Source organism: Geotrypetes seraphini, chromosome 1 (assembly GCF_902459505.1).
Source record: "Geotrypetes seraphini chromosome 1, aGeoSer1.1, whole genome shotgun sequence".
Classification (NCBI taxonomy): Eukaryota; Metazoa; Chordata; class Amphibia; order Gymnophiona; family Dermophiidae; genus Geotrypetes; species Geotrypetes seraphini.
Genome location: NC_047084.1, coordinates 264,084,610 through 264,106,690, shown reverse-complemented (window position 1 = coordinate 264,106,690; position 22,081 = coordinate 264,084,610). Strand labels below are relative to the sequence as shown.

The following is a 22,081-nucleotide window of genomic DNA, read 5'->3' as shown; positions in this document are numbered from 1 at the left end:
ATGATGTGCAAACAGGAAAAGACCATGGGTGGGTGAAGGGAAAGGAAAGAAGCACCGGTGAGGGGGGGGGACGGCTATGACCCCTTCTTTTAAACTTTGAAATCATGACATGATGTGGGAGCAAGAGAAGACCACCGGTAGGGAAAGAAAAGTAGCATCAGTGGGGGGAGGGGCAAGCAAGTCCTCCCCTCTTTCAAACCATGAAGTCACCAGATGATGCAGAGACAGAAAAAGACAGTGGGTAGGTGAAGGGAAATGAAAGGAGCACCAATGAGGTGAGGGGGGGGGCTATTCCCCCCTCTTTCAAACCTTGCAGCTTCTACAGTTAAGCAGAGGAAGCACATGACTGGACACCCTGGTGCATCCCTGGCTCACAGATCTGCTTCTCTATGTATTTCCACTGTATGCCATGGTAGGTCGAAACATCTCCTGGAGAGCGACCCATCAGGGTCTGGTCTGACCCCGAAGACCTTAGTATGCAGATCTGGTGCATATGCGGAGAGGCAGGTCCCTAAGACTGCCTGCACATCCAGGGCTCCTCAGTCAAGGCTCGGTTCTGATGGAGAAATCAGAATGCTTTGGTGTTATGACATAGCTCTTAAGTGTGTGGCCTTGATTTGGAAGGGTTATTTGGAGGTTATGGTTACGACTCTCCTTAGGGATAAGAATCCTGTGACGGTTGCGGCTTATGCTACGACTTGGAAGACCTTCCATTTATGGTGTGTCAAGGAGCAGGTGGAGTCAGAGAGAGCTTCCATTCCATTGATCCTTGCTTTCCTGCAAGCCGGTCTCAAAAAGGGACTTGCGGTTTCGTCCCTCAAACTGCAGATAGCCGTTATCTTATGCTTTTGGGCTCGGAGTAGCCTGCAATCTCTGGATTCTCACCCGGATATCACTTGGATTTTGAGGGGGGGCTCTCAAGCTGAGACTCCAGTTGTGCAGACCATTCTTGTCATGGGACCTCAATGTGGTCTTGTAGAGCTTGACTCGTTCTTCTTATGAGCCTCTTTCGGAGGCTTCCTTGCTTGATCTTACAGTCCAGACAGTGTTTTTGATTGCCATGGTCTCAGTAAGAAGGATCTCAGAATTACAGACCCTCTCCTGCAGGGAACTGTTTCTCCATTTCACAGAGTTGGGTATTTCTTTGTGTGCAGTTCCATCCTTTCTTCCGAAAATGGTTTTCACTTTCTAGGCCATCAGGAACTCCATTTGCTCGCTTTTCAACCTACGAGTTCTACCAAACAGGACAAGCTTTTGTGCAAGCTGGATGTGCGCTGGGCCCTGTTTATATAGCTGGAGAGAACTACACTTCCCCCTCCAAATCTGCGGTTTCAGCATCCGTGGATTCGGTTATTTGCGATTTTAAACCAAAAAACACATTTTAATTTTTCAGGCTATTTTAAGCCCTGTAAGCCCCCCTTACCTGGTGGTCTAGCGGGTTTTTGGAGCAGAAGCAATCTTCCCACGCTCCTGCCCCATGCAGATTGCTCATAGGATATGGCTCGAAAGACTACGGGAGCTCAAGGCAGCCATTTCCTGTGAGCGATCTGCACAGGGCAGGAGTGTGGGAAGATCGCTCCTGCCCCGAAAACCTGCTAGACCACCAGGTAAGGCTTAAGGGGGGGCTTACAGGGCTTAAAATAGCCAGGGGGAGCAGGGGTTAGGGGCAGAACCGGCCCGAATATTATTTGCGTTTTTTAAATATTTATGGGCCAGCTCAAAGAAACATAGAAGATGACGACAGAAAAGGGCCACGGCCCAACAAGTCTGCCCATTCTAATGACCCACCCCCTAATTTCTTCCTTGAAGTGATTCCATATGCTTATCCCATTTTCTCTTAAAATCCAGCACGCTGCTGGCCTCAATTACCTGCAATGGAAGACCATTCCAATGATCAACCACCCTTTCAGTGAAGAAATACTTCTGGTGTCACTATGAAATCTCCCACCCCTGAGTTTCAACGGATGTCCTCTTGTTGCCTTAGGTCCTTTAAGAAAAAAGATATCCTCTTCTACCTCAATATGGCCCATGACATATTTGAACGTCTCATTCATGTCTCCCCTTTCTCTACGTTGCTCAAATGAGTAAAGCTGCAACTTACCCAGCCGTTCCTCATACGGGAGATCCTTGAGTCCTGAGACCATCCTGGTGGCCATTCGCTGAACCGATTCAATTCTCAGCACATCCTTTTGATAATGTGGTCTCCAGAATTGTACACAATATTCCAGATGAGGTCTCAGCATGGATCTGTACAACAGCATTATAACTTCGGGCTTCCGGCTGACAAAACTTCTTCGGATACAACTCAGCATTTGTCTAGCCTTGGATGAAGCGTTCTCCACTTGATTGGCAGTCTTCACTAATGATCACTCCCAAGTCTCATTCTGCTGCAGTTCTTGCTAAGGTCTCACCATTTAGGGTGTAAGTTCTGCATGGATTTCTGCTGCCAAGGTGCATGACCTTACACTTTTGGGCATTAAAACTTAGTTGCCAAGTTGAGGACCAATGTTCCAGTAAGAGTAGGTCCTGTGTCATACAGTCGGGCACTGTGCTTTTGCCTACTATGTTGCATAGTTTGGCGTCAATGGCGAATAATGTAATTTTACCTCGAAGCCCCTGAGCCAGGTCCTTACGAAGATATTAAATAGGATCGGACCCAAGACCGAGCCCTGCGGCACTCCACTGATCTCTTCCGACGTTTTGGAGAGAGTACTGTTCACCACCACCCTCTGAAGTCTACCTCTGAGCCAGTCTTTTACCCATGCAGTTAATGTTTCTCCTAATCCCATCGAACTCATCTTGCTCAATAACCTGCGGTGTGGGACACTATCAAAAGCCTTACTGAAGTCCAAGTACACGATGTCCAGGGACTCCCCCATATCCAGCTTTTTCGTTACCCAGTCAAAGAAGTTGATCAGATTGGATTGGCAGGACCTTCCCTTTGTAAATCCATGTTGATGGGGATCTCGTAGATTCTCATCGTTCAGGATCATATCTAATTTGTGTTTGATTAGTGTTTCCATAATTTTACTCACTATCGATGTGAGACTCACCGGTCTGTAATTTGCAGCCTCCGTCCTGCATCCCTTTTTGTGAAGTGGAATGACGTTAGCTGTTTTCTAGTCCAATGGGACTCTTCCTGTACTTAGGGAAAGATTGAAGAGCGCGGATAACGGTTCCGCCAGGACATCTCTCAACTCCCTAAGCACCCTGGGATGTAGTTTGTCTGGTCCCATGGCTTTGTTCACTTTGAGCTTTGAAAGTTCATAGTAGACGCTGCTGAACGTAAAACTCAAAATCTCAAAACGGGTCTTCCGAGCTTTCCCTTGTCTGCAGCTGCAGACTGGATCCTGGTGCCTCGCAGGTACAGACTGAGCAAAAGTATTCATTTAGTAGTTTGGCTTTATCGGAGTCCGATTCTACATAATTTCCGTCTGGTTTCCTAAGGCGCACTATTCCATCTGTGTTCCTTTTTCTGTCACTAATATACCCAAAGAAGGATTTATCCCCCTTTTTAATGTTCTTTGCTAGATTTTCTTCCATCCGGAGTTTGGCCTCTCTGAATGCTGTTTTGACAGCTCTAGACTTGACCAGATAGTCTTCTTTAGTCTCTTGTTTTCCTGGTTGTTTGCAGGAGCTAAATGCTCTTTTCTTCTTTTTTACGAAGTCCAAGATCTCCGCAGAGAACCACTGAGGTTTATTGTTCCTCTGCCGTTTACTTACAGTTTTTATATAGAGGTTGGTTGCTTCATGTAGGGTAGATTTCAGAGCTGACCACATTACCTCTACATTATCTGTTGCGGCCTGGTTTTGCAGCGCCCGATAGACGAAATCACCCTTGCTTTTGAAGTTAGTGCCCTTAAAGTTGAGGACCTTTGTGGATGTGTTAGATCTAGTGAATTATTTCCTGAGGTGAAACCACACCATGTTGTGGTCACTGGAGGCCAACGTATCGCCTACCGAAACCTCTGTGACACTTTCTCCGTTGGTGAGTACCAGGTCCAGTATCGCCTGATCCCTAGTGGGCTCCAATACCATCTGTTTGAGTTGTGCTCCCTTTATGGAGGTTAGTAGCCTTCTGCTGCCGCTGGTCGTAGCGGCAAGTTTGTTCCAATCTGCATCAGGCATATTGAAATCCCCTAACAACACCGTGTCTCCACGCAGAGTGATGGTCTCTGTCTTCGATTAGTTCTATATCTATGTTTTCCTGTTGTCTTGGCGGTCTGTATACAACACCAAGATACAGGCATTTGTCTGCCCCTAACCCCCGTGGATACGGAGGGAGAAGTGTAATGACTTTATGCTTTCTGATCATCTTTTTGTGCTTACCAGTCATTCGAAACAGGGAAGGCCAGCTTCCAAGGCATCCATTGCTAGATGGATCTGCATGGCAACGTCATCTTCCTACATTTTTTGCAGGGAAACAGCCACCTATTTTTCTTGCAGCACATTCCACAAGAGGTGTAACGATCTGGGCAAAGTCTCGGGCTGTTTCGTCTGATGAAATCTGTAGAGCATCTACTTGAACTACTCTGCATACTTTAAAAAAGTTCTACAGAGTGGGTGTGGTGGCTCGAGAGGATGCCGCCTTCGGGTCCTCTGTTCTAAAGGCAGGCTCATTTGTCTCCTCCCCCCACCCCAGATGTATGACACTGCTTTGATACGTCAGCTCAAGTATGGACTCCTGTGCATCCACAACAGAACGACAGATTAGGTTCTTACCTCAGTGATCTGGGTTCTTTTAAGATACACCGGAATCCTTACTATCCTCCCTATGCAGATTTTTGTGATTTGCCTAATTTCTGCCTTGGATATTGCTGGTGTTCATCTCAGAACCTCTTCTACTGTATCTAAGATTAAGCAGAAACTTTATTACAGGACCAAGGGTTTCCTTTTCTCTTTCCCCTTGGGAGGGTTCTTTAACCCATGCTTGTTGCAATTAGCAGATTGGCTCTTAGTTACTTATGTGCGTGGTTTATTGTTCACTGTTTGCTCGTTGTTTATTAATTATTTTATTTCATAAGTTTCAGAGCAGAATATTTGTTGCCAGTGAAGTTCCCCATGCCTCTCCGTCTCCTTTCTTATGTTTCAGTGGAGTTTGATTGCTTTGGTACATACCAACTGAGGAGGGTGCTGTTCTCCACTACAGAAGGGGAGGAGTTTCAAGTTCTTAAAGTGATACTCTTCTACAGTTTTGCAGGAAATGGAAATCTACAGCTCATGTACTGATTCCTGTGTATCCTAACAGAACCCAGATTATCTAGGTAAGAATCTAATCTGTCATTGCATTTTCTCTCTTGTCTGACTGACCTTGAAAATTACCCTCTGAGAGCTGTTCTATATTCAGCTTGCTGTAATTGATTTAGAAAGACTTTGATAACATTTTGATGATCTTGATTTTAAGGTACGTACAATGGCTAGTGCAGGAGGACCTGACAACTTAGTGCTGTTAGACCCAGGGAAATATAAAGCAAAATCCCGTTCCTCTGAGTCCTCAGGAGGTGATGGCAGCGGATCACATCCAAAGTGGCAGATTGGAGAGCAGGAGTTTGAAGCCCTTATGCGTATGCTTGATAATCTGGTAAGTGGCATAACATATGGTCTTTTTATTGTTATATAAACATAACTTTTTCTAATTATCTGATTGGCCAAAATTCAGCCAGTGGTGGTCAGTGTTTTTTTAAAATGCAGGTGGTCACCAGTTAATTTAGCCTTGGATATTCAGAACTAGGTGATATGCAGGAATTGGCAGTGGAAATTCAGGGATAAATTGTTCCACAGTGCCTGCCCCCCCCCAAAAAAAAAACCTGCACAGTTTAAATAAGTAGGTAGGTAGGTCCCCCGGGCCTACCTTTGCTTTCTAATAGTCCAATGGGGTGTTAAGGACAGAAGCAAAGCCTCCTTGCTCCTGAGTCTTGCAGCTGGCTTGAGAAAATAGCTGCCACAACCTCTCTCACAGTGACCTATCTAGACCACAAGGTGGGGGTGGGGGGCTTTTTGGTGAGTCCAAGAGGGGGATTGTGGGGACTACAAAAAAAATTATACATGTGCCGGCAATATTCAGCACCAACACCTACATAGCTAAATGAGCCAAATTAGGACAGCTTTTGAGCTGTCTTAAATTTGCTTGCATATTTTTGACACCTGTATAATTGCTGACTCCTCCCCAGCACTGCCTCTTGTACCATTCCTGAATTGCCCATCCAATTTTTTGTATGGGCAGTTAGGACCAATATTTAGTGGCACTGCCCATTTTAGTGCTACTGAATATCAGGGGTTAGGCCACAGGCAGTTTAAGTTGGTTTGACTGTTTCCTGTCTGCTTAAATTGCCTTTAATATTGGAGCCTGAGTTCTAGGAAAGATAACATAAAGAATAGCTGTTTATCATAATTTATATCCTTACTGTTTTAAAATTATAACGCTAAATACACACAGAAAGCTGTTATTAAATTCTCTCTAAAATTTAATTGTATGTAACTAAAGTACATACCTAAAGATAAAGGGGCATACAGGTCTAGTTTACGAAGGGTTTTGCCACATTTTATGGCTGAGTCTAAAGAGTTGGTAAGACGATAGTGGCTATTTCTGTACAAATCATAAGCAAATTATACATTCATCTCTTATATTCTGCCTATACCCACTCAGGATTCAAGGCTGATAACAAAAAAAGAAAGCTAGGGTATAAAATTCCTAGAACAGTGTTACCCAACCCTGTCCTGGAGGACCATCAGCCAGTCAGGTTTTCAGAATAGCCTTAATGAATATGCATTCCTATCAACTCCATTATATGCAAATCTCTCTCATGCATATTCATTAGAGCTATCTCGAAAAAGTGACTGGCTGGTTGTCATCTAGGACAGGGTTGGGAACCACTGCCCTAGAGTATGCAATAGAACAATTATGCATAATGCCACAGAGTAGAGAATTCCAGTAAATTAACATGATATAGTATTAATTTTAGCAATAATATGGTTTTGGAACTAATATAGAGAATTAAACAAAAATTTGAAAACATCTTTTTTTAATAGAGGCTTTCTGAGTAAATGTAAAGTAGTGATTGAAAGAAATGAAGTAATTAATGGACTTGTGATTTAAATAGTATGTTTTATTAGATTACTTTTTAATGTTTTGAATTTGTATGTATTTTGTAACTTGCTTAGGCTTAAGTGGGCTATAAGTCTTTTAAATAAATAAATAAAATAAAATAGTTTTATCCCAGGACAAGCAGGCAGCTATTCTCACATGTGGGTGACGTCATCCGATGGAGCCCCGATGCGGATGCCTCACAAGCAGACTTGCTTGAAGAAACTAGAAGTTTCGAGTCGCCCTCACCGCGCATGCGCAAGTGCCTTCCTGTCCAGCGCAGGGCGCGTCTCCTCAGTGCTTAGTTTTCCGCGGAGCCGAGAAGTCCGTCTTTGACTCTCTGCGTTCAACTTCGTTCACTTTTTGCCTTCTCTACGACCACGGTTGGTGTTTTTTCTTCACGAATCACTCTTTTATTTTGTTTTCATTAGTTTAGTTTAAAAAATAAATAAATAAATTGTTTTGTCTTCCGTCCGTTCTTCGGGATGGGCCGCTCGGCCGCAGCCTGTGCGCTTCGACTGCAGAACAGGAGCATTTACTCCCATTACTTCCTTGTTCTGAAGAAGACGGGCGATCTGCGACCCATTCTGGATCTCAGGGCTCTCGAACTGTGACTGAGTTCAAAGAAACGTGGGATGAACACAGAAGATTTAGAATCGGAAAATAATATTAAATATTGAACTAGGCCAGTTACTGGGAAGACTTGCACGGTCTGTGTCTGAATGGCCGTTTGGTGGAGGATGGGCAGGGGAGGGCTTCAATGGCTGGGAGGGTGTAGATGGGCTGGAGTAAGTCTTAACAGAGATTTCGGCAGTTGGAACCCAAGCACAGTACCGGGTAAAGCTTTGGATTCTTGCCCAGAAATAGTAAGAAGAAAAAATTTAAAAAAAAAAAAAAAAATTTAAATTGAATCAGGTTGGGCAGACTGGATGGACCATTCAGGTCTTTATCTGCCGTCATCTACTATGTTACTATGAATGTTGTCCCTGGTATCTCTTTATCCCGTTCTCGAGCAGAACGATTGGTTATGCTCTCTGGATTTCAAGGAGGCCTATACTCATATTCCAATCCATCCAGCCTCCCATCAATACCTCAGATTTTGGATGGGGAATCTGCATTACCAATACAGAGTTCTACCTTTCGGCCTGGCCTCGTCTCCCAGAGTGTTCACCAAGTGCCTGGTAGTGGTAGCAGCAGCTCTACGGAATCAAGGTCTTCAGGTATTTCCCTATCTAGACGACTGGCTCATCAAAGATTCCACATCTTAAGGGGTTATTGTAGCGACCCAACGGACTATCTGGTTCCTACAAAGTTTGGGATTCGAAATCAACTTTCCCAAATCTCAACTTCAACCCTCACAGACTCTATAATTTATTGGAGCTGTTCTGGACACTTTCTAACTCAGAGCATTCCTCCCTCAACAACGTCTGGAAGCTCTTCTACAACTTTGTCACACAGTGTCTTCCCGCTCTTCCATCTCGGCGAGATACATGATGGTATTTCTGGGTCACATGGCCTCCACAGTACACGCGACTCCTTTTGCCAGACTTCACCTCAGAATTCCTCAGTGGACCCTGGCATCTCAATGGACACAGGTTTGCGATCCTCTTTCTCGACACATCACAGTCACTCCTTCTATGAAGCAGTCTCTCTGTTGGTGGATGCTCTCTTCCAATCTTTCCAGAGGCTTGCTTTTTCAAACGCCCCCTCATCAGAAGGTCCTCACGACAGACTCTTCAACCTACGCTTGGGGCGCTCATATCGATGGTCTCCGTACTCAAGGCCTCTGGACCAGTATAGATCGTCAGTGTCATATCAATCAGTTGGAACTCAGAGCGATCCTCAAAGCTCTACATGCTTTTCAACATCTCCTTCACTATTCAGTAGTCCTCATTCGCACGGACAACCAAGTGGCCATGTATTATGTCAACAAACAGGGAGGGACAGAGTCTCCTGCAACCCACGAATGGACACTCCATTCCTCACCTGTTCATCACATTTTCTCACAGTGGAGAATGCCTCAGATAGATATCTTTGCAGCTCCCCACAACTACAAACTGCTTCAGTTCTGCTCCAGGATATACTCTCCTCACAGCCTCGAGGCAGATGCTTTTCTTCTGGAATGGACGAGTCTTTTCCTATACGCATTCCCTCCTTTTCCTCTCATTCTCAAGACTCTGGTCAAGTTGAAGAACGATCATGCCACCATGATTCTAATCGCTCCTCGAAGGCCGAGGCAACCCTGGTACTCCCTTCTACTTCAGCTCAGCAGCAGGGAGCCATACGTTCTACCAGTTTTTCCTTCTCTGCTTACACAGAGTCAGGGATCTCTGCTTCATCCCAACCTACATTCTCTGCACCTGACAGCTTGGTACCTCTCAACATAACCCCTCTTCAGTTTTCTCAATCTGTAAGAGACATTTTAGAAGCTTCTAGAAAGCTTACCACTAGACAATGCTATCACCAAAAATGGACTAGGTTTTCTACATGGTGTTTTTCTCATCATAAGGAGCCTCAGCATTCCTCTTTATCTTCTGTTTTGGACTATCATTTGCACTTATCCAATTCTGGCCTCAAGTCTACATCCATACGAATCCATCTCAGTGCAATTGCAGCTTTTCATCAGCCTATTGAAGGGAAACCCCTTTCTGCTCATCCGGTGGTTTCCAGATTCATGAAAGGACTTTTCAATGTCAAACTTCCTCTCAAACCGCCTCCTGTGGTTTGGGACCTCAATGTTGTCCTTTCTCAACTCATGAAGCCTCCATTTGAACCAATTGATAAGGCTCATCTGAAGTATCTCACTTGTAAAGTGGTGTTTCTCATTGCCCCCACTTCTGCTCGACGAGTTAGTGAGCTACAAGCTTTAGTTACTGACCCACCTTTCACTGTGTTCCATCATGATAAGGTGGTTCTTCCTACCTAAAGTGGTCTCAGAATTTCATCTCAACCAATCCATCGTACTTCCAGTGTTTTTTTCCAATGCCTCATTCTCACCCTGGAGAATCAGCTCTTCATACTCTGGACTGTAAATGTGCTTTGGCCTTCTACTTGAAACGTACCAAACCACACAGAACTGCTCCTCAACTTTTTGTCTCCTTTGATCCAAATAAATTGGGACATCCTATTTCTAAGCGTACCATCTCCAATTGGATGGCGGCTTGTATATCATTCTGCTGTGCCCAGGCTGGATTACCCCTTCACAGTAAAGTCACAGCCCATAAAGTCAGGGCAATGGCAGCTTCAGTAGCTTTCCTCAGATCTACACCTATTGTGGAAATTTGCAAGGCTGCTACTTGGTCCTCGGTTCATACCTTCACTTCTCACTATTGTCTGGATACTTTCTCCAGACGGGATGGACAGTTTGGCCAAACAGTATTACAAAATTTATTCTCCTAAGTTGCCAATACTCCCACCATCCCATTCTGGTTAGCTTGGAGGTCACCCACATGTGAGGCTGCCTGCTTGTCCTGGGATAAAGCATAGTTACTTACCGTAACAGGTGTTATCCAGGGACAGCAGGCAGCTATTCTCACAACCCACTCACCTCCCCTGATTGGCTTCTCTGCTAGCTATCTGAACTGAGGTGACATGCCCTGTGCTGGACGGGAAGGCACTTGCGCCTGCGCGGTGCGGGCGACTCGAAACTTCTAGTTTCTTCAAGTAAGTCCGCTTGTGAGGCGTCCGCATCGGGGCTCCGTCGGATGACGTCACCCACATGTGAGAATAGTTGCCTGCTGTCCCTGGATAACACCTGTTACAGTAAGTAACTGTGCTTTTTAATTCAATAGGAACATCAGACTTGAACCAGTGGGTATATGCATCTTCATATGCAGGGTGTGTATAGAACCTCATTTGCATTTTTTCATTCCGCCTCCCTTGTCTGTCCTGCATTCCTCAGTTATTTACCCACATGTGAGGTAGTAGGAACCTGTCTACTTGTGTTAATACCCCCCCCCAAAAAAAAAAAAAAAAAAAAGAAAGAAATTATCATCCAGTCCAGAGGCTTTTTAGTGCTGCAGAGGCTCCCGGTCACTAACATAAGAGATGCCACTGTTGGGTCAGATCATTGGTCTATCGTGCCCAGCAGTCCGCTCACGCAGCGGCCCTTTTGTCAAAGACCAGTGCCCTAACTGAGACTAGCCTTACTAGTATACGACTTTGTTTATTAGGAACTTGTCTAACTTTGTCTTGAATCCCTGGACATCTCTGATTATGGGAAAACACAGATTTTGAGGTCTGATGTCTATAGTCAAAGGGTCACCTGCATCGTAGGGTGCTTCGCCAACCAGCACTAATAGTTTGGGAGCTCGAGGACCGATCCCCTTGGGAACTAGACTCGCCCCAGGTTCTGTCCGCAGTGGGCTTGAGTGCAGGCTGCACAGCTCCGTGATGATTCTCTAGGATCATAACCAACTGTATATCCTCCCCCCAACACACGCGGTGAGGGGCTGAGGTCTTATTCCCACTGGAGGGAGTGAGAGACAGTTCAAAGAAGCAAGCAGTCCGGTTTCCAGGGTTGCCTGAGGCAGAGGTTCTCCCCTTTAGATGGCTGCAGTGTCAGCCTAGGTAGCATTCAGCACAAACATGACAGCGAGTACAGAGCTGACTGCCCACAAAACAAAATCATTGGGGAGGAGGGTTTTTTGTTTGTTTGTTTTTTTTTGTGGGGTTCTGGGGCAAGAGCCAAGGTTGCCCACTCCTAAAATCGCTGGTTTTGGACCTCCAGTGTAGCTCCCACGGACTGTTAAATTGCTACTGTTGTGGCCATCTTGGATTTCCAGATTTTTTTTTTTTAATTTTTTTAATTATTATTTTTATAAAAGCCTTTTTCTGCCTCAAAACACCTTGATTTTGCTCAAAATCAGGTTAGATGGGCTTCTCTGGCCAGGATACTCTGGATTCATACCAGATTTGTGGTGGATGCCTGGCCTGACACCGTCCATGTTCCACATGCAGCACTGCATGTGAGGGGCAGAAGCCATGGGCTTAGCCTTCCCTAGTCCCTCTGGTGGTTTGAGGTTCCAGTCAATCCGAATCTAAGGTCAGAAATTCTGATCAGAGCTGGGAAATGCCAGCTGTGCAACCCCAGCAAAGAAAAGCCGTGCCATTACTGGGAAAACCCAGGAGGAGACACAGGAATGCCTGCAGAGGCCCTCAGAGCGTCCTGGTCAAGGGTTTGCTCTGAAATTTTTCAACAATGGCCGCATTAACCCCTCTGGGGTCTTGGCAGCTGTAGCACCAGATTTTCTTCTGCTCAGAGCACCTGTAGCCCGCAGCAAAGCCATGCTCCAGTGACGGGGGACCAGTCTGATGACAATTTAGCCTCACTCTTGGAGACGCCAGAGGCTGAAAAGATAGCGGCCCTGGATCTGGGAGAGGACCCAACTGTGCACAGGCTTTTTAAATCCTCAGCACTGTTCTGTTACATATACGCATGAGTCCGTACTTTAGCTGTTGATTCCTACGAAACTACAGACTGGTATCACTCTAAGATCTTGAACTCCTACCCTTCTGCAGTGGAGAACAGTTTTCCTTCTCCAAGCAAACTCAGAAGGTGTTCTCTGCCCTGCTTCTTTTTATTTTCGGGTATTTTTCCATCGGAAATTTGTAATTCTTCATGGCTTCAGTGCTTGGAGGTCCCCTTCTTGGTTTTCTATTCCGGGGAAAGAATAAAGTCTCACATAGGTGGACTGGTGCTCCCAGACAAATCTCATCGAGTACCTGTGGAGCCAGCCTGCTTTGTGTCCCTTCAGGAGCTTGGTGTCCTTCCCCCTAGGAGTGGCTCGTCTGCTGATTACATCAGAGGCTTGAGCGCGCAAGCTTTGGTTGCTAGGTTGCATAGGGAAAGGTATGGCTAGTCTTATACAGGGGCATCAATACCTCCTTTTTCCTAAAAGGAGGTATTTATGCCCCTGTATAAGACTTTGGTGAGACCTCATTTAGAATATTGTGTACAATTCTGGAGGCTGCACCTTCAAAAAGATATGAAAAGGATGGAGTCGGCCCAGAGGAAGGATACTAAAATGGTATGTGGTCTTCATCATAAGGCGTATGGGGGCAGACTTAAAGATCTCAATCTGTATACTTTGGAGGAAAGGCAGGAGAGGGGAGATATGATAGAGACATTTAAATAGCTACGTAATGTAAATGTGCATGATTCGAGTCTTTTTGATTTGAAAGGAAACTCTGCAATGAGAGGGCATAGGATGAAGTTAAGAGGTGATAGGCTCCAGGAAATACTTTTTGACAGAAAGGGTGGTAGATGCATGGAACAGTTTCCCAGGAGAGGTGGTGGAGACAGAAACTGTGTCTGAATTCAAAAGGGCCTGGGATAGGCATGTGGGATCTCTCGGAGAGAGAAAGAGATAATGGTTACTGCAGATGGGCAGACTAGATGGACCATTTGGCCTTTATCTGCCATCATGTTTCTATGTTTCATCTTCAACCCTCTCAAGTGTTGGAGTTCATAAGAGTCGTACTCAACATGATTCTTCTACCCCATCAAAGACAAGACACCTTGCTTCAGCTTTGCACTTATGTGTCCTCTCTACAAAACATCTCAGCAAAACAAATGAAGCATCTTGTGGGTCACACGGCATCCACAGTTCATGTAACTCCCTTCGCTCGACTTCATATCAGATCAGTGTAGTGGAGTCTGGCATGTCAGTGTTCTCAGGGCACGGATTCCTTTTCCTAACAGATCAGTCACCTCGCCTGTTCGTCAATCTCTCCAGTGGTGGTTTAATCCATCAAATCTCTCCAGAGGTTTGCTATTTCACATGCCTCCATGTTTGCATGGGGAGCTCATCCAGATAGCTTCTGGACATGAGAGCTGTGGTCCTCAATTCATACTTTCATTTCCCATTATTGTTTGGAGAATCATTCCAGACAGAATTATTGGTTTGCTAAAGAGTTCTGCAAAATTTATTCTGTGCCTAAATGCCAACTTATCTCCAACCATTTTAGTTTTGCCAGGTTCATGGTCGATACCATAAACCCTCTTCCTAGAGGCATGACCCTGGTAGCTTGGGAGTCCCAGCTGTGAGAATATGATGCCTGTTTGTCCTCAGAGAAAGCAAAGTTATTCACCTGTAGCAGATGCTCTCTGAAGATAGCAGGCATATATTCTCACAACCCTATCCATTTCCCTTAGCTGGCTTTTTAGCTATCTTACTGAACAGATCCCGCAAGTCAACATCAGGCAGGAAGACACCAAAAGTGTGCGGTATGGGCGGTCCTAAAGGATTTAAAGTGACAGTACAGTTTTTGGCTGTGCCAGTTTCCGAGGGTGACGTCACCCAGATGTGAGAATATATGCCTGCTATCCGAAGTGGCAACAGTAAAGCGATTGGGACTAGCAGCAGCCAAATGTGTCATTGCCATGTTTTGGAAACAACCTATCTCTCTACCACTATGTTCCTGGTCACATCGCTTAAAATATAGAATGAAATGGGACAAATTTTTCCCCGTCTCGGCGTGAGCTCATTTTCCCTTCCTGGTGAGTTCTTTTCCTGTCCCTGCAAGTTCTGTCCTCATCTGCACAAACCTCAAATACTTTTAAAATCATAAGTGTTCACGGTTTGTGCAGTAAGGCTGAGCTTACAGGAATGGGACAGGATGGGGAAAATGAGTTCCTGCGGAAACAGGGGAAAATGAGTTCCTGCGGAAACAGGGGAAAATTTGTCCCTGTGTTATTCTATAGTTTAAAACTCTCGGTGAATGTGGAAAGACTGACATCTTTACAGCATCAAAACTCACTCCCTTTGTATGAAGCATGGGATAGAATTCTTCGCTGGCTCAATTAGTTATTGTCCAGTTGTCGTTTTGATGGATGTAAATGCTGGAGGGAGGAGAGGGCAGGCGTTCACAACCCAGCTTTGAAGAAACAATGGAGCAGGACCCAAAAGGGTGCAGTATGAAAGGAGTTATGCTAAAACTTTTATAAAATGGGGGGGGGAACAAAGAAAATTTTGCTGTAATATATCTTTGGTTGAGAGCTATATTTCTGTATGGCTTGTTCTTGTAAGCTGAGAAGTTGTAATCATTACTCTCTGGCTAGCTGAATTATTAATAAAGAATTTCAAATTAACAAAAAATGTGTGTATGTATTTATGCCTGCTATCCTCAGAGAACACCTACTATAGGTGGGTGAGTTTTACTTTTGCTGGCATTTCGGAGTCATGTGGCCAGTGGTTAGTAAATACAACTTTGTTGTGAAATTTTGTTTGATTTGCCACGAGGATCAGATGAGCTTGAAAGTGTACCCCATAATAAAAAAAAAATTGAGAAGCACTGGCCTAGTGGTTAGATCAGCAGACTGAGGATTAAGGGAGCCAGAATTCAAATTCTGCTTCACTACTTGTGAGCTTGGGCAAGTCAATTCATTTTATTTATTTAATTTGTTTTCTATTCCATTGTCCCCAAAGAGCTCAGAACGGGTTAAGGTTAACATTAGAGAATGACATGGGGACAGATTTTCCCCCATCCTCGAGGAAGCTCACTTTCCCGTTCCATTCTTATGAGTTCTTTTCCTGTCCTTGCCCCAATCCTGCAAGCTCTGTCCTCATCAGCACAAGACTTTAAAATCCTAAGTGTTCGAGGCTTGTACTGTTAAGGCAGAGCTTACAGGAATGGGACAGGAACAGCAACAAAACTCACAGGGATGAGAAGGGGAAATTGAGTTCCTGCTGGGACGCAGACAAACTTGTCCCCATGTCATTATCTAGTTAACATACATAATATACAATTACAATTTGCCATAGTTACAGTACAAATATTTTGGTAATACAAGTTTTTATCCTAATACCAATATACAGTAGAGTCTTGGTTAACTGGGACTCTCACACAACTAGCAAAAAACTCGCTAGTGTAAAAAAAAAAAGTCTCCTGAAGCACCAGTAGCAGCGTCCTGAGCCGCAAATCCTCCCTCCCTCAAGCCTCTAAGCCCAGAAGAAGGCAGCGATCATGAGCCGCAAACTTCGTAGTGCTTCAGGTTTTGGGGGCTTGAGGGATGGAGGATTTGTGGCCCAGAGTGCTGCCGGGTAAGGAAGAAGAGGGATTGAGGGGGGTTTGTGGCTCAGGACCACCACCTACTTCCGCCACTTTGGGGCTTGAAGGAGGGAGGAGGGCTTTGCAGCTCAGGACCACTGCCTTGCTGATGCTTCGGGGGTAGGGGTGGGGGGTGGAATTGAGTGTGTTAGACAAGGTTTCTAACACACTCTCAATTAACCAGAAAAACACTTATCCAGTATCCACCAATCCCCGTGGGTGCCAGATAGTGGCATAATAAGGGGGGGTGGAGTCTGCGCCATCTTGGGGGCATGGTACCCATCCTCCTCTCCTTCCCTTCCTCTGTACCTCTTTAACATTCCAGGCGCGAGCAGCCAGCGTCGGCTCTTCCTCTATTGCTTCCTGGACCCACACCTAGGAAGTGACGTCAGAGGAAGAGCCAACTCTGACACAAGCAGCAGGTTGGGGTTGCTGTTCGTACCGGGAACATTAAAGAGGTAGAAGGGAAGGGGCATGTGCTCAGCAAGCAGGGGGGAGGGGTGCCACTGCCTCTGGGTGCCTCTCACCCTTGCTACAGCACTGGTGCCAGATAACTGAGATTTCACTGTACATAGTATACAGTTTACAGGTTATAATTTGCCTTAGTTACAGTGCTTTAAGTACAGACATTCAGGTGCAGTACATATTTCTCTACCCCAGAAAATAAAAAATTCTAACTTACCTGAAGCACAGGTTTAGGATAAAGAAATCTCTAATCAGTTCTGTTTTTACTACAATACTTTCATTTAGAATGCTTTAACATTTCAGCATTCTGACAATGTCAGTATGTTTGTAATTGACTTTTCTGAAGTGTTTGTTTTCACACTGAAATATTAAATGAAATCTAGCATAAATAAGTTTGGTAGAGAAGATAACTTGCATCTCTAGAACGTCTTGGCTTTATAAAGTTATCAGGTCTCCTGAGATTCTGTATTGCTGAAGAAAATATCTTAACAGTCTCAAAAGCCTGTGTTCTGAAAATTGTTAAAGTATCATTTGTCTATCCTTTTAACTGTTTTTGATGAACTATTATGGTGCCTTCCAATCTTTTTTCATAATGTAATAGTGGTAAGATAATGCTGATTTAACATTTGAGATGGAAAACTGATCTTTTTTATTTTCTTTGCTGTTTTTTTCAGGGCTACAGAACTGGTTATCCCTATAGATGCCCTGCTCTGAGAGAGAAAGCCAAAAAGTTTAGTGATGTGGAGATTCCTGCTAGTATCACAGGATACTCCTTTGGCAGTGATGGTGATTCAGGAACTTGCTCCCCTCTCAGACACAGTTTTCAAAAACAGCAGCGGGAGAAGACAAGATGGCTGAACTCGGGCAGGGTGGATGATGCTTCTGAAGAAGGGCAGAATGGTAGCAGTCCCAAGTTGAAGACTAAGGTGTGGACGAACATTACACACGATCACGTGAAACCCTTGCTGCAGTCTCTCTCGTCCGGTGTCTGCGTGCCAAGCTGTATTACCAACTGCTTGGTCTGTGCCTTCCTTACTGTTCATAGTTGATATAGAGCAACTGGGCAGCTGGCACTTTTGGAGGCTTTGGGAATAAATATAATATTTTCCTTTTTTTTAGATTCCTTCCCTTTAACTCACAGAAAACTAAATCTTACTAATGCTTCTTTGAATCTGACTTAGGGTGGTGGTCATGCATTAGTAAAACTGTAGTAATTAATATCTTAAACTTCCTTCTTGAAACTGCTTAAGACTGTACTCTTTAATCTGACTAAAACATCAGTTCTGCAGACTTAATTATTTTATATTGCATAGTGTGACTTGTTTGGCCTATTAAAAATACACATGACCCTGTTGTCCTTGTGCTTACAAAAAGTAGTGTTACCCTTAAGCAGTTTTTTTAATGTAGTTATAACATATTAACATCTGCTTTTCCTTCCTTCCTTTGTGTTTTGCTGATGTTCTGTATATATCCCAAAGCTTCCAAGTGTTAAGAACCAGCTGCCTTTTGCATGAACTGTTGCATGCCAGTAGATGGCCATAAGTGAAAAGTCTTTCCTCCAGTACCAGATGAGTGTGGCATGACTAAAGTGCAACGCAGGCCATCAGCAGGCACTAAGCGATAGATACTGCAACTGGTACTTTATTTTATTTGTTTTATTATACATGTGGCTTGAAAAATTTGATAGGTAGGATGTAATTCTTAGTTATCCCAGGACAAACAGGCAGCATATTCTCACATGTGGGTGACATCATCCACAGAGCCCCAGTATGGGACAGCTTTAAAAGTTCATTGCCACTTTAAGAACTTAAGAAAATTTGCAAACTGCTCATTTCGCGTATACATGAGTGCCTTCCCACCCGACGCAGGCTCATGGTACCTCATACTTAGTTTTCCGCGGAGCTAAGAAGTCGTGTTTTTGAACGCTGTTCAAATTGTATATTTTGCCTTCCCACTCACGCATTATTCTTTTCTTTTCCTTCAATTTTCAAGTTAACTTAAAATAAAAAAAAGGGGAAGGGGGATTTTTTTCCTCTTTTTGCCTCACAGGCTTTGCCCGACAAGGCCTTTTCTTTTCCTTAGTCATTGAGTTCGATTTGGCTGAGGCGCTCTTTCAGTCGATGTCCAGGCCATTAATGGGTTTTAAAAAGTGCTGCAGGTGCCAAAGACAAATTTCCATCACTGACCCCCACAGTGGGTTCTTGTAGCTCCTTGGTCCAGAGCACCATATAGAATCTTGTGCTTGGTGTTCTACCCTACAGAAACGTTCCATCAAGAGCCGGAAACTTCAAGAAAAATTGTTTGGTACCAGCATGGACACAGAGAAGACGTCACAACCTTCGACATTTAAGGCATCGACATTGGCGTCGGAAGACATCGCTCTATCTGGTAAGCCAGTTAAGAAGCCATCAGCTTCCCAATAGATGTCTCAGGTCACTCTTGCATCGAGTCCCTTGATGCCGACCAAGCGACGACCTCTCTTGTACCTTACCTCTCCTACATCAAAATGTACATCCTCCTCGAGGTCACCTTCTCCGAGGCAAGATGTGGCACCGATGGTACCAGCAGAAAAGCCAAAGGTACCGATGCTTTCATTCCATGAAAAGTTCAATTCGCTTTTCCAAGTGAGTGATATGTTTAAATTCCTTATCCCGACATTCACTTTGGTACTGACCGAGCCTGAGCATAAGGCCACCAAGTCCTGTGGTACTGACACTGGCTCTCCAGAGCGGCATCGATGTTCAGTTCCCAAGCGTAGGCCATCTCATCACAGGTCCAGCTCTCCATCAAGGCCCTGCTTCAGTTCATCGAGGCATCGTCACTCTTCCTCCTCATCTCGACACTCCAAGTCCAGTAAGCATCGTTCCTCTTTGAAAAGAAAGCATCGTCCTCCCTCACATTCTTCGAAGTGTAAAAGTGTGCCACCTCATGCATCATCCTCGTCATTGGATTGAAACTGGGTTTGGCACCATCAATCTTCTCAATGCACTCCTCCATTTTATAATTCTGACTTAGTCTGATTCAGCTGAAGACTTACCTGAGTCTACAACATAGGCTTATGATACTACCTCAGAGAAGTCTCCACAAAAGTCTCCACCAAAGGCTAAATCTCCTACTGAGAGACTTTCTTTTACCAAATTTATTTGCCAGTTGGACAAAGGGCTACCAGTCAAGCTAGAAGCTGATTCTGCCTACAGTGCTGAATACTTGAAACACCCTAACCATTACAGTGGCTCCCGGAAAATTGGACTCTCTATATAAAATAATTTCTTCTCTGGGTTTTGACAAACCACAGCTTCGGCACGAGTCCCTAGTGGTAGAGTTGACTTTGAAAAAATATACTCCATCAAAAGTCTATGCCTCAGTGCCACCAGGGCTTGAAGGACACACTATAGACAAATTTGGGCGTTGCCTGTACCAAAATTCCATGCTAGCGAATAGAGTTCTAAATTATAATTTCTATATTTCCTGCCATATAAAGCACCTTGTTAAGAAATTGCTGCCTTTTGAGAGATACATTCTTCTATAACATTTACAGGAATTTCATCATACCTCTCGCACCCTTGCCCTAGCTAGAATATATATGGCAAGATCTTTAGGAGAGTGAAGCTTCATTTGGAGACAATGTAACACTGGGTCAAGTGAATCGGAGTCTGAATCCTGCTGCGGACCAGGTTGAGGACCCCTCAGTTTGCAGACTGTTGAAATCTGCTGTTCTGACAGAACTTCTCATGGAGTCTCTGAAGGAGCTCATAATTGATCTTTCTCAGCCTACTACCTAATATTCTCTACTCAGCTGGGTCCACTCTCAGCCTGCCACCTTCCTGGGGCATCCTGACCTTATTTCTGAGCACTGTGAGAACCCCAAGAGGTCCCTGAAGGTGGCTAAGGCCATCTCCAAATTATACCCTATGGATTAGAAGTTCCAGCAGTTGTTTGCTATGCCTGAAGTAGACTCTCTGGTGGCTCAGGTAACCAAGCGCACATCCCTCACTAGCAAGGGAGGCATGGTGCTCCCTGCTGAAAAGGCAGTTTGAGGCGTTGACTCTGGCAGTGAAGGCTTCTGCAGCAGCCTTCTTTTGTAAATTACATAGCTCAGGAGGAGCACCTTCAGAACCTCCTTTCCAGCTGTTGTTGGTGTGAGTGGACTATGTGGACTAGTGGGCCAAGGTCTTGGCTTATTCTGGGTCTGCACGCAGAATTTTGTGGATTAGACATTGGACTGGGAATTCCATGTCCTAAGATACTTTGAGCAGGCTTCCTTTAAGGGTCAATATGTTGTTTGGCAGGGTTTGGATGACCTCATGGTTAGTGTCCAGGACTGCCATCCGAAGTCGCTCCCAGACAGCAGGTCCAGGACTTATATAAAAGATAGGCCATGGGTCCTTTTCGAGGCTCGCACCTTTTCTTCTATGGATCCTGTTCCCAGAGATCCTTTCAGAGTCCATGGCAGAGATTCTCTGGTAATAGAAAGTCTCAGGGCTCTGCCCCCCCCCTACCAGTCGCAATGCCAGGTCTCCAGCCTCTCCATGTAAAATCAGAGGCAGGCTTTAGGACTTCCTGGAAGCATGGGAATCTATCGCGACAGGCAAATGGTTTCTGGAAGTTATCAGGGATGGCTATAAGCTGGAATTCACCCGTCCTTTTTCTGCCTGGTTTGTGGACTTCCCAACAGGCCAGCAAGAGAGGTCCACCCAGGTCCAGGAGACCCTACAGAGGTTGCTAGACATTCAGGCGATTGAACGGGTAACGGAGGCTCAGGTTCCGGCAGGTACTCATATACTTTGTCATGCCCAAGAAAGGCTCAGAAAATTGGAACCCAATCCTGGATCTCAAGTACGTCAATGTTGCTCTCAAAGTGCCTCATTTTCGTATGAAGACCCTTTGGTTGATCATTGCCTCAGTGCATCCAGGGGAGTTCCTGGCAGCTCTCGACTTGACAGAGGCATACCTCCACATTCCAATATTTCTGGATCACAGGGGCTTCCTATGTTTTCATGGCCTGGAACAGCATTTTCAGTTCAAGGCTTTCTAAACTAAACTAACTAAACTAAATCTTGGGTTTATATACCGCAACATCTCCACAGGTGGAGCTCGACACGGTTTACATGGTTAGTGAAGGAACGGAACTCCAGTAGATTTATAGAAGTAGGTAAGAAGAGAGGTTAGGTGTGATAATACTAGGGAGGGGATGAGGTTACGTTTTGGTTTCTCTTATGAGCTAGCTACAGCCCCCCTAAAAAAAACCTTCACCAAGATGATGGTTGTGGCAGCAGCCCATCTCCACAAACTGGGTTAGTTTGTCTACCCTTACTTGGACGAATGGCTCATCAGACCCCCGAGAGAAAGCAGAGCAAGCGGTTCATAGAAACATAAAAACATAGAAATAGATGGCAGATAAGGGACACGGCCCATCTAGTCTGCCTACCCCAATGACCCTCCCCTACCTTTCTCTGTGAATAGATCCCACGTGTCTATCCC

The 22,081-nt window shown here is 44.8% G+C and overlaps 1 protein-coding gene across 10 annotated transcripts in view; it reads left to right on the top strand.

Annotated features, from left to right (window-relative positions):
• ADD1 (adducin 1) overlaps nt 1-22,081 on the top strand; it is a 251,869-nt gene that overhangs the window by 97,468 nt on the left and 132,320 nt on the right. For 6 of the 10 annotated variants that reach the window (XM_033950494.1, XM_033950502.1, XM_033950528.1 and 3 more), the window contains exons 9-10: nt 5,405-5,581; nt 17,275-17,619. In XM_033950494.1, the coding sequence (XP_033806385.1) occupies nt 5,405-5,581; nt 17,275-17,619 (522 nt within the window). The remainder of the gene's footprint in view (nt 1-5,404; nt 5,582-17,274; nt 17,620-22,081) is intronic. The other 4 variants (XM_033950510.1, XM_033950518.1, XM_033950556.1 and 1 more) reach the window with 1 other exon arrangement.